Raw genomic sequence first — 15,202 nt, 5'->3', positions numbered from 1 at the left:
AGAATCTTGCTTTCATGTAAAATCAATGACACTGTTCTGTAGTTTCCACACTCAGTTGGGTCACCTTTCTTTGGAATGGGTATAGACTTCCTAGTCTATCTTAATCTGAATGCTTAGATTTAGAGGAGTATCTGACAGACACCAATTTGAAGGTACACAGTTCAAATCCACCAGTGATTCATCAGAAGAAAGATGGCCAATCTTCTTTCATACAATTAACTGCCTCTGAAGACCTGCTGGAGGATCAATGATTGGTCAGTTTCTACTCAATGATATACAACAACCACAATGTAACTATAAGAAATGCATAAGAATACATGTTGTTGTTTACTTGTTGTTGTTTTTTTTTTTTTTTAATTCTCACCTGTGTTGCTTTAGGGAGCTCTGGTGGCCTAGTGGTAAGAAACTGCACTCCAATCTCAAAAACACATGGTTCTAATCCACCAGCAGCTCCATGGGAGAAGAATGGACAATCTCCCTTCATGTGATTAACTGCCTCTGACAACCCACTGAAGGGTCAGCTATGAATTGGTTCTGACTCACTGGAACTCAACAACAATGACATGCTGCTATATAATATGAAATGTAATCATTAAAGTCTTAATATTCTTTGTATTTCTTTAACCCCATTCAAATGACTGGATTGGATCAACAGTAGTCTAAATTTTTAAATAATGAGTTTTTTAAAAGTATTCTGAGTTTGAAAAAAGAGATTTATGCAGATAGCATTTAGGACATATTAATATTCTTATTTACATATGGGAAAAAAGTATGTTGGGAAAGTGACAATTTCTGTCCATTAAGCAATTCATAGTAGTAATGTACTTAAAATTCAGGAATTATTGAGTTTTTCCTTTGTGGTTACACCACAAACCATGAAAAATGTGTGGTGTACCATATGAAATATATTACGTTTCACTGATTCCAACAATTTTCCTAAACCATTAGCTATATGGTAATCTAATTAATTTATTAAATCTGCATTAGTTTCAATTACACTTGTTAGAGCCTCATGGAAGAATATAGAATACATTGGTCTCAAGTTTGTTGAAATCTTATATGCTGTCTCATCTGTGTCTCAAAGCACAGAGCCCATCTAAAACATGTTTGAAATCTGGTCCTTGCATTCTGTTAAAGTATATTTCAGTGACTGGATACTTTTAGAAACAACCTCTTTAGCATATGGCTGTTTTATTTGTTATAAACGTTCTTAAATGGAGTAAAAATTTTCTTGTTTTATTTTTTACATGTTTGAGTAAATAACTCTATATAACCACCATTTCTTTTCTGCAGCAGCCCTTCAATTATCTGGAGACAGGCATCACATCTCCCTGAATTCTCTCCAAGTTAGTTATCTCCAGTTGACTCAATTTGTTCTAGGACTGATTTCTGATTTCTCATTGGCTGGTGACTGTTATAAAACATGAAATATGTAAGCAGATTTCCAAATTAGACTGATCAATTTTAGATTAACATAAAGCTGTTACTGCTACATTCATACTTAACCTCAATCTGAGCTATTTAAGCTTACCATAGTTCATATTTTGAAGCAATCTGGTCATGTATTTCATAACTAGAAAATTTATGAAGAGGAGTGTGGTATCAGGATTGGAGGGAGACTCATCAATAACCTGCATTATGCAGATGACAAAACCTTGGTTGCTGAAAGTGAGGAGGACTTGAAGCATTTGTTGCAGACCATCAAGGGATGTGGCCTTTGGTATGAATTGCATCTCAATGTCAAGAAAACAAAGTTTCTCACCACTGAACCAATAGGCAGCATCAAGATGGATGGAGAGGAGACTGAAACTGTCAACAAATTCATCTTACTTGGATGCACAATTAATACCCTTGGTACCAGCAGTCAGGAGATAAGGAGACATATTGCACTGGGAAAATCTGCAGTTAGGGACTTCTCCAAGTTATTAAGGAATAATGATGTCAGTTTGGGAACTAAGGTGTGTCTGATTCAAGCCATAGTCTTTCTAATCACTTGCTATACATCTAAGAGCTAGCTGGACAATGAACAAGGATGACAGAAAAGAATTGATGCCTTTGAGCTGTGGTGCTGGAAAAGAGCACTAAACATCCCATGGAAGGCCAAGAGAACAAACAAGAGTGCTCTTTGGAGGTAAGAATGATGAGGCTCGGCCTCAAATACTTAGGGTATGTTACCAGACAGGGCTATTCCTTGGAGAAGGACATGATGCTGGGAAGGGTGGAGGGTCAGTGAAGGAGAGGAAGACCCTCAACTGGGTGGACTGACACACTGACTGTCACAGTGGACTCTTGTGTGTCAGGAAGTGTGAGGATGGCAGAGAATAGAAAAGGATTCAGTTCTTTTGTCCATAGGGTCACTATAAGTCATACTTGACTTGAAGGCACATACCAACAAGAAGGAGGGAGTTTATATTAACTTAAAATTTTAAATCTTTCACATGAACTTCTATCAGTTTATGATGCCTTCACCTTACTTTTCAATATATCACATTACAATTTATCTATATTTTATTTACCTGCTATCTTAACACAGGCAACTTACTCTGTTAACTGTCTTATTAACATCTTTATCGGCTGCATATCTGATAAGCTAGTTTCCTGTGTTTTCATCCAAGTAATTTGTCAAAGACTTTGAATAGATCAAGGCCATTGCCAAAGACCTTCTACATCTACTGTGGACTTCTTTCCTGGCAGATTCAGACTGATAAACCCAGGGCAAATAGATAGGTTCAACTGAGATAAATTCCTACTAAAGAAACTTGTCATCAGAAAAATATAGCAAATGGAAAATATGAAATGAATTTCCTTCCTGTATTCAAAAACTCAGACATCAAGATCACCAGATCGCTCTACCAAAATTCACAAGAGGACTGGAGTGCAGGAGAGGTGGAGACTAGGGAGGGAATGAGGCACCAACCTGAATGAGCATCCAGCTGAACTGGCAAAGGTACAGGTAATGTGTGACAGCAGCCAGGGCCGCGCAGCTTTCTTCTGTTAACTGGGGACTTGCATATGCAGATGCCAGAAACACAATCTGTGAGAAACAAGTAGTTCTAGTATTAAATCATGCTAAAATAGATGAAGAAAATGTAAAATTAAATAGTTCCCTCTGGAATCTCTCAGTCAATGACTGAAAGAGAAAAATAAGTTGTTTTCCCAAACCAATATTACTAATAAGTCATTTTAAAAATGACAATCCTCAGAATTTAATGTTTTTTAAGAAACAATGAATGAAATAAAATCATGTTACAGGATGTTTTGGGTTCTCAAGAGGAAATTCTCATAGTAAACCCTGTTTGTATCATGTATGGACAAAAAAATCACATAAAATGTATTTTAGCTATGCAGATAAAAAGAGAAAACAGGGTTGAAGCAACATTTCTATTTAAATAAAAATGAATGGGAAAGAAAAAGAAATGACACAACAAAGAGCTCATTCTTGCCATGTATTACCTCATATAACAAAGCAGAAAAAATACATTTCAAATTTCAAATCCTGTTAATATCCCTCTTTTTGGAGGTAATAACCTTTTTCTCCAATTTCTACTGTTCTTGACATTTTCTCAAATTATCAGCTTTGCAATACCTATACCCACCCATATCATCATCATATTACTTAAAATTTCACCTTTTATTCTCACACATGTGATCTCCTTGACCTTCTTTCCTGCCCCTCTTATTATTCTAACAGCACTTCTAACCTTCTGATATATTGTGTAATCTTCTTATCTTTTATAGTTGGAAATTTTTTGCTATTGTTAGTGTCACCCTTTTATGTGAACTTTACAGGGACAAGACCAGTGCTTGTTCTACACATGAAATCCCAGATATTTACCACAGAGAAAGGACTCAACAAATAATAGATGAATAAATGAAATATCTAAGCAATGCAAACAATGAAGTAAAATTATGTTACTGCTAATTTAGAAGGATGTTATTGGTATTTAAGAAGATCGGCTCAAAGTAAACTTCATTTGATGGAGAAAAATCCTATTACATATATTTTAGTTACATAATAAAAAACTGTTGGGAGGAAGAAGGGACAGTGCATGAAAGGAAGACCCAAGATCAGATGGATTGATTCAGTGACTGGGATAATGGGGGTAAGTCTGTCAGAGTCAGTGAGATTGGCACAGAATAGAGCAGGGTTTAGGACTGTTGAATATAGGGTCGCAATGAGTCACAGGTGATTCAACGGCACATAACAACAACAACAACACAAAGAAAAAATAAAACCCAAAAGGCAAGTGGTACACAACAAAAGAACAACATTACTGTTTAAGTGAAAGATAATGGGAAAGAAAAAGAAAAGTTAAAAAAAAATATGGCCTTTTTGACAGAACTGAGACTGGAGACTGAATAATAGACATTTATACAGTGAATTATTCATCCATTGAATATATATTTTACAAAATATAAATGGTCAGGACCACAAGGACATCACATAATGGAGTATTCAAGAATCAGACTCACTACATCTATGGAAGGAGTTCAGGAAGCAGCTCCCTATCCACAGTCGAAAGAAAAGCAACTGCTAAGGATATAACAGACCTTCAGCAAGTCATGTGCAAGTTGAAATAAGATGAAGAAAATTTTTGTAAGTTCCCAGTAACTAAAATATGTCCTTGAGTTTAAGTGAAATTAAACATTATCTCAAGAAAATATTTAATGCATTGAATGATAATGACCAGAAAAGTTATGGGATGATATAAAAGACAGCAAGAAAACAAAAGGTCATTTAAAAGACAAGAAAGGAAGAAAGGACCAAAATGTAAGAAGAGACACTGAAACTTACACTAGAACACATAGAAACTGAAACAAAGGGAAGAGAAGTTGAAATAAGAAAGATGAGCAAAAGATTTCAAAGCACAGATTGAGGAGACAAAGCAAAATATTATAACAAAATGTGCAGAGTTAGAAAATCTATAGCAAAGAATATGCTCAGCATTTTTCAAATGGAAACAACTGAAGAATAGTTCAAGCGTCAAGCTACAATACAGAAGGTTTCAATGGCCCAAATCTTGAATGTTACAGGAAGTACCAAAAGAAGATAAAAGGAATACACAGAGTCCCTGTACTAAAAGGAACTCGTCAACACTGAATTCCTAACGCACCAGGACATCAAGAACCAATAGTACAAAAGGAAGAAATTCAAGCTGCACTGAAGACATTGATTGGAAGAAAACAAAGCCCCAGGAATCGATGGAACATCAATTGACTTATTTTAACAAAAAAGATGTAGCCTTGGAAGTGTCCATTTGTCTATTCTGGGAAATTTGGAAGATACTTATGTGGCTAACTGACTGGAAAAGATTCATATTTTCCCCTATTCCAAAAACTGTTTTTCAAAACCAAATGTATTCAAAAATAGAGTGTGAAAATTGTTAAAGATCATCTCTATCATATGCAAGTAAACTCTTGGTGAAGATTATAAAAACAAAACAAAACAAAACAAACAAATAAAAAACACCACACCATCTAGAACAGCACAACAAAAGGGAAATTCATGTTTGATTCAGAAGAGACCTGGACAAGGGATATCATTGTTGATGTCCAATGGATCCTGGATGAAAGTAGAAAATACAAAAAAGATATTTACTTGTTTTTAATGATGTTGCAAAAACATTTAACTATGTGGTCACAACAAATAATGGATAACATTGAGAAAAACTGAAAACTCAGCACACTTCATTGTGCTCATATGAAACTTACAGGCCAAGAAAACTAAGAATATAAAGTAATATTATATGTTTTTAAACCAGGAATACCTATTCAACTTGTATGCTGAGCAAATCATTCAAGAAGCAGATTATATAAAGAAGAATGTGACATTAGTACTGGAAGAAAATTCATCAACAACCTGCATTATAGAGATGAAACAACCTTACAGAAAGTGAAGAAAACTTGAAGCACTTACTAAAGATCAATGCAGCCTTCAATACAGAGTACATCTCAACATCAAGAATGAAAAACAAAAACAACATTTCAACCTTGGACCAGGAAGAAGAAACATGGAAGACGGAGAAAAGAACCAAGTTGTCAATGACTTTTTTTTTTGCTTGGATCAATAATCAACAACTATGGCAGCAACAGTCAAGACATCAAGAGATGTGTTGTTACATTAGGAAAATCTACTTTCAAGGGCCTAGCAAAAAGGCTAAGGATCAAGGATGTTAGTTTAAAGAATAAAATGTACCTGATCCAAATTACAGTATTTTCAGATGTTTGTACATATCCCAAATTTGGATAATGGATAAGGAAGACCAAGAAGAATCGATCCCTTTAAAGAGTACTGAATATCACATGGACTGCCAAAAGAACACACAAATCTGTCTTGGAGGAAGTGCAAAAGGTAAAGAAAGAAAAAGAAGGCAAAACTTCCTCACACATACTTGAAGCACGTAATCAGGAGGATCCAGTCTTTAGAAGACTTCACGACTTTGAGCTGTGGTGCTGGAGAAGAGTACTGAATATACCATGGACTGCTAAGAAAATGAACAAGTTCATCCTGAAGAGGGTTAAACCAGGCTGCTCCTTGGAGGCAAAGATTCTGAAGCTTCGTCTGACATACTTTGGACTTGTTGCAGGACCAGTCCTTGGAGAAGGACATCATGCTGGAAGGGTGGAGGGACAGCGCAGGAGAGGAAGATCCTCTATGAGGTGGATTGACTCTGTGACTAGGGTAATGGGGTAGGTGTGTCAGAGACAGTGAGATTGGCACAGGATAAAGCAGGGTTTAGGGCTTTTGTACATATGGTCGCTATGAGTCACAGGCAACTCAATAGCACACAACGGGAACAACATGTTGAGAAAGGTTGATGGTCACAGAAAAAGAGGATAACTCTCACCAAATGGATTGACACAGTTATAACAATTTGCTCAAGCATGCTAAAATTTGTAAGGACAGCACAAGAGAAGGTAAGATTTAGTGTGTTGTTTCTAAGATGTTGTGAGTTGTAGTTGACCTGATAGCATCTACACAATTAGTAAATAAAATAAAACACTTTGTTATTTCTATTCTACTTGTGCTTTCCCTTAAAATATAATTATTGTAGTTGTTTTTATATACTATAGAGTCAAAACTGACCCTCTGGTGGGTTTTCAGAGGCAGGTAATTGCACAGGAGGAGATTGCCAATCCTTCTTCCTTGGAGCAGCTGGTGGCCTCGAATCACATGCCTTTGGGGTTGTAGCACAGCTTCTAGCCACTAGGCCACGAGAGCTCCCTAAAATGATTCATCTGTCAAATTTTGTTATAGATGATCAATGGAAATTTTGTATCAATAATGTCAACCTATCATGTCTTTTGGCACTCTGGTGGCTTAGGGGTAAAGAATTGAGATGCCAGTGCAAAGGTATTCCGTTCAGCAGCTCCTCTGTAGGAGAAAGATGGGAAATCTTCTCCCATGTGCTTCACTACCTGGAAAAACCTGCAGGAGGGTCAGCTATGAGTTGGGTATGACTCAGTGGTACACAAAACCAATACCATAATGTATTTTGCTTGCAGGAAATAAAGAAGACTTAAAGCACTTAGTAAATAAGATGTGATACTATAACTTTCAATATTGATTATACTTCAACATCAAGAAAGCAAAAATCTTTGCAATTGGACCATCCACAAGATCATAATAGATGGAGAAAAGGCTGGAGTTTCCAGTTTTTTTCATTTTACTTGGGTTCACAACCACAGCCATGGTAGAAGAAAAAAACAAATAAAGAAAAAGTACAACAATGAATGAATGGAAATGTTAAGACTCTGTAAACTTACTTTAACATTAATTTAAAAAAAAAAGAAGAAATCTGCTGCTTGGGTAAATCTTCCATCAAAAACTTTTTCTTTTATGTGTTAAGAGCGTGAAAATGTAAATTTTAAAACCAAGATGTGCCTGACTCAAGCCACTATATTTTCAGTTGCTTCATATCTATCTGAAAGTTGGTCCATTAAACAAGGCAGATTAGAGAAGATGATACATCATCTGTTGTCCAGTGTCTTAAAAACTGCTGTTTAATCTGCTGGCAGGGGTATCAAGATTCATTGGTATACTAGTCTTCACAAGTATAATGTGCTATATTCTACTTTGGTGAGTATAAACTGGGGCCTCAACAACATTGAAAAGTGCAACTATTGCTCTCTCCCTATACAAATTAAAGAAGCGGTGGAGGGAAGCAAATATGCATAAATAAAACAACTCCAAATGACTGCTGGATCCATTGTACCTAGTCTCCACAACCTCAACCTTCACCACATCGAGACCAGGAGTAGATGATGGCCATTCAACAACTACTGTTGAACATGTTAAAAGAGAGCGTGGTAGAAAGTGCCAGGAGGAGTTGGCAGAAAACGTGAAGTAAAACCATAAAAATAAGCATGTTTATTATCTATCCATTCTTTTTCTGTTCTCCCCACTAGCCCCACCCTGCCTTATCCATTCTATTGTTACAACAGTTATATGAAGGGCAGGACAATTGGAAAGAAATGGAAACTTAAGCATTACATATATGACAAGTTTCCTATTGCCAAAGGGGCCCTTTATAGAGTAGTGAGAGAAGATCTTCACCCTGAAACCCACAGCGTCCCTTTTCTGCAGAAAGTAGCTAAGAGAATACATCGTCCCCTTTTCCTTATGAATCAGGGTGAAGTCTCTCTCAGGGAGGAGTTATAGGGAATGGCAAAGGACACACTGACAAAGCAGATTAATTAGAAATGGCTTTGACAAGCACTGTGGCAATGGGACAATTAAAACAGACTTTCAAGGGGGGCAAAAAAAAAAGAGGAACAAACTGGGGGGGAGGGTAGAGAAAATAGTGCAACAATGAATGAATGGAAATTCAGAATCTCTGTAAATGTTCATTAAAATTAATTAAAATTAAAAGAAAAAAGAAATAGAAAAATAAAGGTAAAAACCAACATTACATATATGATAATTAATGATCTGAGATAGGGCAAGCATTACAAAGTTAATTGGCAGAGGGAGGATAAGGTGTATATAGAAATGAATGAAAACCAATCTCTTTGTAAACTTTCACTATAATAACAATTAAAAGAGAAGAGGGGTTTGTTTGGTTTTTTTTGTTGGACTATTTAAAAAAACTAACAACAAAAACAACCAACGAAAACCCCAAACACTGATGTTTCCACTGCTGGAAACCCTCGGTTATTACCCTTTTTAACCCTTCAAAACTGGAACAAAACCCACCTTGTAGCTCAAATACAGCAAAAATACATTGACAGGTCTTATAAATGGAACAGTAACAGCAGGAAGCTATTTGCCTTTTAGAAATCTCAATTATTCAAGATCAAAATGAAAGCATTTGTCCAAGGATAAAGCTCAAAAGATAGAATAAGAGGACTAATGGAAAATAGAATTATAGGAAGTAAGTAGAATAGTACCCCTACAATAATAAAATGTGTATAAATGGTTGAATGGAAAACAAATTTTATGTGTAAACTTTCACTTACACTACAATTAAAAAAGATTCTTGTTTGACATGATTTCCCATTTTATTGGAGTAAGTCTGGTCTCTATTACTCCATATGCTTTGAAGCAAACATCTGCTGCTGTTGTTAGGTGCTGCTGGGTCCACTGAAATTTCTAGTGACCTGGGGAACAACAGATCTGATCATCATCATAACTGATATGCCATGATTGAGCCCATTGTTGCAATAACTGAGTCAGTCTGCCTCATTCAGGGTCTTCCTTTCTTTTCCTAGCCTTCTAGCTTACCTAGCATGATGTCTTTTTCTAAGGATTGGCCCCTCCTGGCAACATGCCCAAAAGAAGTTTCAAACTGTTTGCCTCTAAGCAGTATGCTGATTGCACTTTCTCCAGGACTGATTAATCTGTGCTTTGAGAGAGTCCATAATATGTTCAATACTTTTTACCAGCACTGCAATCCAAATATATCAGTTCCTCGTATATCTATATTCTCTGTCTACATTTTAGATGTATGCAAATAATTTAAAATACCATGATTTTGATTTGGTGCATCTTAGTCTTTAAACTGATACACTTGGCATTTAGAACTTTGAAAATGTCTTTTTAAGCAGTTTCCTCAATGCAACAACACATCTTTTGAATTCTTGACTGCTGATGCCATAAGTGTTGATTGCAAATCTGATTAAAATAAAATAATTGACAACTTCAATCTTTTCTTCATTTATCCCAATGTTGCCTATTTGTTCAGTGATTTGGAATTTTGTCCTCTAGATATTGAGATGCAACCTATATTGAAGGTTTTAATTTTTGGTCTTTTGCAGTAAGTGTTTCAAGTCATCTTCAATTTCTTTAAGTAAGGTTGTGTCATCTGCATATTGCAAGTTATTGATGAGTAGTTCTTCAGTTCTGATGCCACAGCCTTTTAAATATAGTCCATCTTCCTTAGATTTGGTTAGCATATAGATTGAATGTTGTTGTTATTGTTATGTGCTGTCGAGTTGCCTGTGACTCAGAGCCATCCTATGTACTACAGCCCTCAATCCTGCTCTATCCTGTGCCAAACTTATTGTCTCTGACACACCTACCCCCATTACCCCAGTCACTGAATCAACCCATCTCATTGAGGGCTTTCCTCTCTTGTACTGTACCTTCATTCTCCCAAGCACGACTTCCATCTAGGGATGGATAAAGGATAGAACATTGGTTAACACTGTCTGGTTTTAAACCAAGCAGTTTTACTTCGTTCTATTCAAACAACAGCTTCTTGGTTTATATATGTTGTTTTTCATTGGTGTTGGGACAAAACTGACTCATAGCTGACTCTTTTAGTCAGTTTTCAGAAGTTTTAAATAGCATGGAAGGAAACTGTTGATCTTTCACACACAAAAGAGCTAGAAGATTCAAACCATCTCAGTTGCCAATGCAAATTCTTGGGCTTCACATAAGCACAATTAAAATTCAAGGATTCTAATGCTTCTCAATATTAGCCATTATGTGTACAATCACAAAGACAAATAAATGCTTTTGTACCGGCAATAAAACACAAGTTTATATCTTTCTGGTATTGTCTGCTTCCAACAAAAAATCCATCTGACATCAATTATGGTATTCCTCACTCCACAGCCTGTTCTGAATTCAAGATGAATTTCTGGATGTTTCTGGACTATTGCAATCATTTTAAAATTATCTTTAGTAAAATTATAGTAGCATATGGCATTAATGATTCAGTTTGATAATTTTACACTATTTTGGATAATCTCTTTGGAAATGGGAAGAAATAATAATCTTTTCCAATCAGGTGGCCAGTTAGTTGTCTACCAAATTCATTGGCATGCACTAGTGAACAAGTTGAGGGCTCTGCTATTTGTTTACACATGCCAACAACTATTCCATAAATCCTGAAGCCTTATTTTTTGTCATTTACTTCAGTGCAGCTTGAACTCCCTTGTTCATTACTACTGGTTCTTAATCATTAACTACTTTCTGAAATGGTTTAGTGTCGACCAATTCTCAGTTTGGTACAGTGACTCTGTACATTCCTTGAATCTTCTTTTGATGCTTTCTACATAATTCAAGATTTTGCCACAGACTTCATTAGTATTACAATTTGAGGCTTGAATTTTTTCTTCATTTTTTGAACCTGATTAATGCAAAATATGTCAAGAAGTGTCAGGGTGGCAAAGGATAGGACAGGGTTTAGATCCACTGTTCATTAGGTCACTATGGGTCATACTCAACTTGACAACACCTAATGACAAAACCAGCAACAAAAAAGCCCGAATAACTAGATACTGCAGTAAATTCTATGTGTTCAGTAACACTGAACAATAATAACCACTATATCATCACTATAAGGTAGAACAGACTCCATAGCAAAGAGCTGGTCAATTTAAGGTAGTAGTCAATAAGTATAGAAAATAAACTATTTGTGTAGCTGGGAAGGAAAATATGGAGGCACATTGTTCCTAGATAAGAAACAAAAGAAATATCATGGTTTTGAATTATTTATTTACTTTTTCATTGGAAAGAAAAGGAAACATAGAACTGGCAATGTGTGACATGTACTAATTAAACTACTTTCTATGCCACAGAACTGCTATTACATAAAGAATATACTTGTTTACATGTCCCAAGATAACTGATAGAAATATAAAAATCACTATTGAACTCTGTTCTCTTGATTAAATGCACTTTTATTGTGGTTTTTATTTACATCTCTCTTAATACCAGTGATTTTTGAGCACTTCTTAATGGGTCTGTTGGCCATCTAAATGTCTTCCTCTGCCAAAAGTCTTTCATGTCTTTTGCCCATTTTGTATGGTTCACAGCAACCCTATGAACAGCAGATCTAAACCCTGTGCTATCCTTTGCCAATGTCACACTTCCTGATACATTAGAGTTCATTGTGGCAGTCTCCACGTCTTCCTCTTCTTTGCTGACCCTCCACGTTTCAAGCATCATGCCCCTCCCAGCAACAAGGCTGAAGTATGTGAACTAAAGACTCATCATCTTTGCCTTCAAAGAGCACTCTGGCTGCACCCTCTCCAAGACATATTTATTTGTCCTTTTGGAAGTCTATGAGATATTCAGGGATCGCCTCCAACACCTCAACTCAAAGACATCAATTCTATCACCCTTATTCATTGTCCACCTCTCAGATGCACAGCGACTGAATGTCAAGAAAACAAAGATTCTTACCACTGGACTGATAGGTAAGATCGTGGTGGATGGAGAAGAGAATGAAATTATCAACAATTTCATTTTACTTGGATACACAATTAACAACCTTGGTACCAGAAGCCAGGAAATCAGGAGACATATTGCACTGGGAAAGCATGCAGTTAGGGACCTCTTGGAATTATTAAGTAGTAATGATGTCAGTTTGAGGATTAATGTGCATCTGGTTCAGGCCATGGTCTTTCCTATCACTTGCTATGTGTCTGAGAGCTGGAGGTCCTGTAGGATTCTGTAAAACTTTTTATGAGACTCTTGTCTGAGATGGTATTGCCAAATGTTTTTCCCAGGCAATAGGTTTTCTTTTCTCCTTGTTGGGAAAAGTATTCGATGCGCACAGGGATTTAATCTTTAGAAGGTCTCGTTTATGAATTTTATCCTGTTCCGGTTGTGAATTTCAGGCTGATTTGCCAGCCTATGTATAGGACATAGCCTAAGCTAGGCCTTCTAAGTCACATTTTATCTCTTTTGATCTTTATAGTTTGGACTTTATTTCTAGGTCTCTAATCCACCTTGAGTTGATTTTTATGTATGGTGTAAAATGTGAATCTTGCTTCAGCCTTCTGCTGGTAGAAGTAATTTTGCCAACACAGTTTGTTGAAGAGATTATTGTTTCTCCATTTGATAGGTTTTTGTTTCCTTATAGAATACCTCTGTGATTAAAAGTTGGTTGAGGTCTACCTGAAAGCCTCTTATTTGAAGCAGTTGGATTTCTGCAAGATAGGTTTTTACTTAATTAACAATCAGGTGTAAGCTGTTTAGTCTTTTTTATTTAATTAACAATTAGTTGTGGAATGGAAGTTTCTTGTTTAAACCCATTAGTACTGCAGTGGGCTTTTGTGATTAAAAATGCAGGCCTGCAACTCTGGCCAGCTGTGAAGATGAATTTGCTATTAGAGTTACCAACTAAATTGTTAGTTACTTGTGCTTGGGGAGAGGGTTGTTCTAATTGGTACGGAACTTGTCTGTCAAATTGCTCTACGGAGATAACTTGGGGGTTGTTGCAATACTGAAAGCTATGCCACTGGTGTTTCAAATGCCATCAAGGGTTACCATGATGGGCAGATTTTAGTAAAGCTCCCAGAGTAAAACAGACTAGTATTGGCCATCCACTTCTTAATTAACAGACCTATGAATACAATATGAACAGGAGAGAAATGCAGACAGTTATTGTAGTAGAGCCCATGTTGGAGGCAAGTCAAAATGAGGAAAAGTAAAGCAAACAATGATTAATAACTGGAACATGGAATTTTCATAGCTTGAATGTCAGAAAACTAGAAATGTTTTAAAATTAAATGGAACATATTAAACATTACTGGAGAAGGTCAATATCAGCAGTAAAAACTAGGGTAGGTGTGGACTATAGATCAGACCGTCAATTACTCATGTGCAAGTTCAAATTGAGGACAAAACAATGAAAATAACACCATGAGAACCAAGATATGATCTTAAATCTATTCCATCTCAATTTCAAGATCATCTTCAAAGACTTTTTTTATAGCACTAATTACAATTATATTTTTTTTTCTCGTTGTGTGCCACTGAATCGGATCTGACTGGCCCAGAAGGAGATTGTCCTTCCTTCTCCAGCGGAACATCTGGTGGATCAAATCATCTTAAGAATAGGTTTGAATCATTGACAACCAATAATCAAACACCAGATGAGTTGTGGAATATCAGGAAAAATATACATGCAGAAAGCAAAAGATCATGAAAAAGACAAAGGAGAAAGAAAAACCAAAATAGATGTCAGAAGAGACTCTAAAAATTACAGTAGAGAGTTGAGAAGCCCAAACAAAGGGGGAAAGTTATTTAAGTAAAAGAGCTGAATATATTTTAAAGGCAGCACAAGCATATAAAGCAAAGTATTATAATGGATGTGAAAAGTGCAAGAATTGGGGATTAAAAAAGGAAGAACTTGCTCTGCATTTGTCAACTGAGAGAACTAAAAAATAAATTTAAACCTTGAGTTGCAATATTGAAAGCGGCTATAGGCATATATTGAATCACCCAGAAAACACCAAAAAAATTTGGAGAGAATTCACAGACTTTCTGACATTGAAAAGTTTCAGGAAGTTCCACATGAGTAGGAGGCAATGGTAATCAAGGAGGAAATGGAAGCTACATTGAAGGCATTGGGGGAGGAAAATAAGGCCCCAGGAAAAAATGAAATATCAACTGAAATGTTTCAGTTAACAGATGGAGCCCTGGATGTGCTCATGAGTCTATGCCAAGAAATTTGGAGGACTGCTCTCTGCCCAACAGATTGGAAGAGGTCCAGATTTGTTTCCATGCCCAAGAAAGGCGATCTAATAGAGTGTGAAAATTGTCAAACAGCATCATTAATATGACTTGCAAGCAAAATACTACCAAAAATCATTCAAAAGAAGCAAGCACAGTACAAAACTTCTAATAGTTCCAACAGGATTTAGAAGAGGCTGTGGTACCAGGTATATCATTGTTGATGTCAGCTGGATCCTGGCTGAGAGTAAAGAATACCAGAAATTTGTCTACTTATGCTTTATTTTTTTT

The 15,202-nt window shown here is 36.2% G+C and overlaps 1 protein-coding gene across 1 annotated transcript in view; it reads right to left on the bottom strand.

Annotated features, from left to right (window-relative positions):
• GPR98 (G protein-coupled receptor 98) overlaps positions 1–15,202 on the bottom strand; it is a 1,036,968-nt gene that overhangs the window by 376,234 nt on the left and 645,532 nt on the right. The window contains exon 82 of the mRNA XM_006885387.1: positions 2,918–3,034. Coding sequence (XP_006885449.1) covers positions 2,918–3,034 — 117 coding nt within the window. The remainder of the gene's footprint in view (positions 1–2,917; positions 3,035–15,202) is intronic.

The sequence above is a fragment of the Elephantulus edwardii genome, unplaced genomic scaffold (assembly GCF_000299155.1).
Source record: "Elephantulus edwardii isolate Elephantulus edwardi_28Jun2011 unplaced genomic scaffold, EleEdw1.0 scaffold00043, whole genome shotgun sequence".
Lineage (NCBI taxonomy): Eukaryota > Metazoa > Chordata > Mammalia > Macroscelidea > Macroscelididae > Elephantulus > Elephantulus edwardii.
This window is presented reverse-complemented; position numbering and strand designations above follow the sequence as displayed.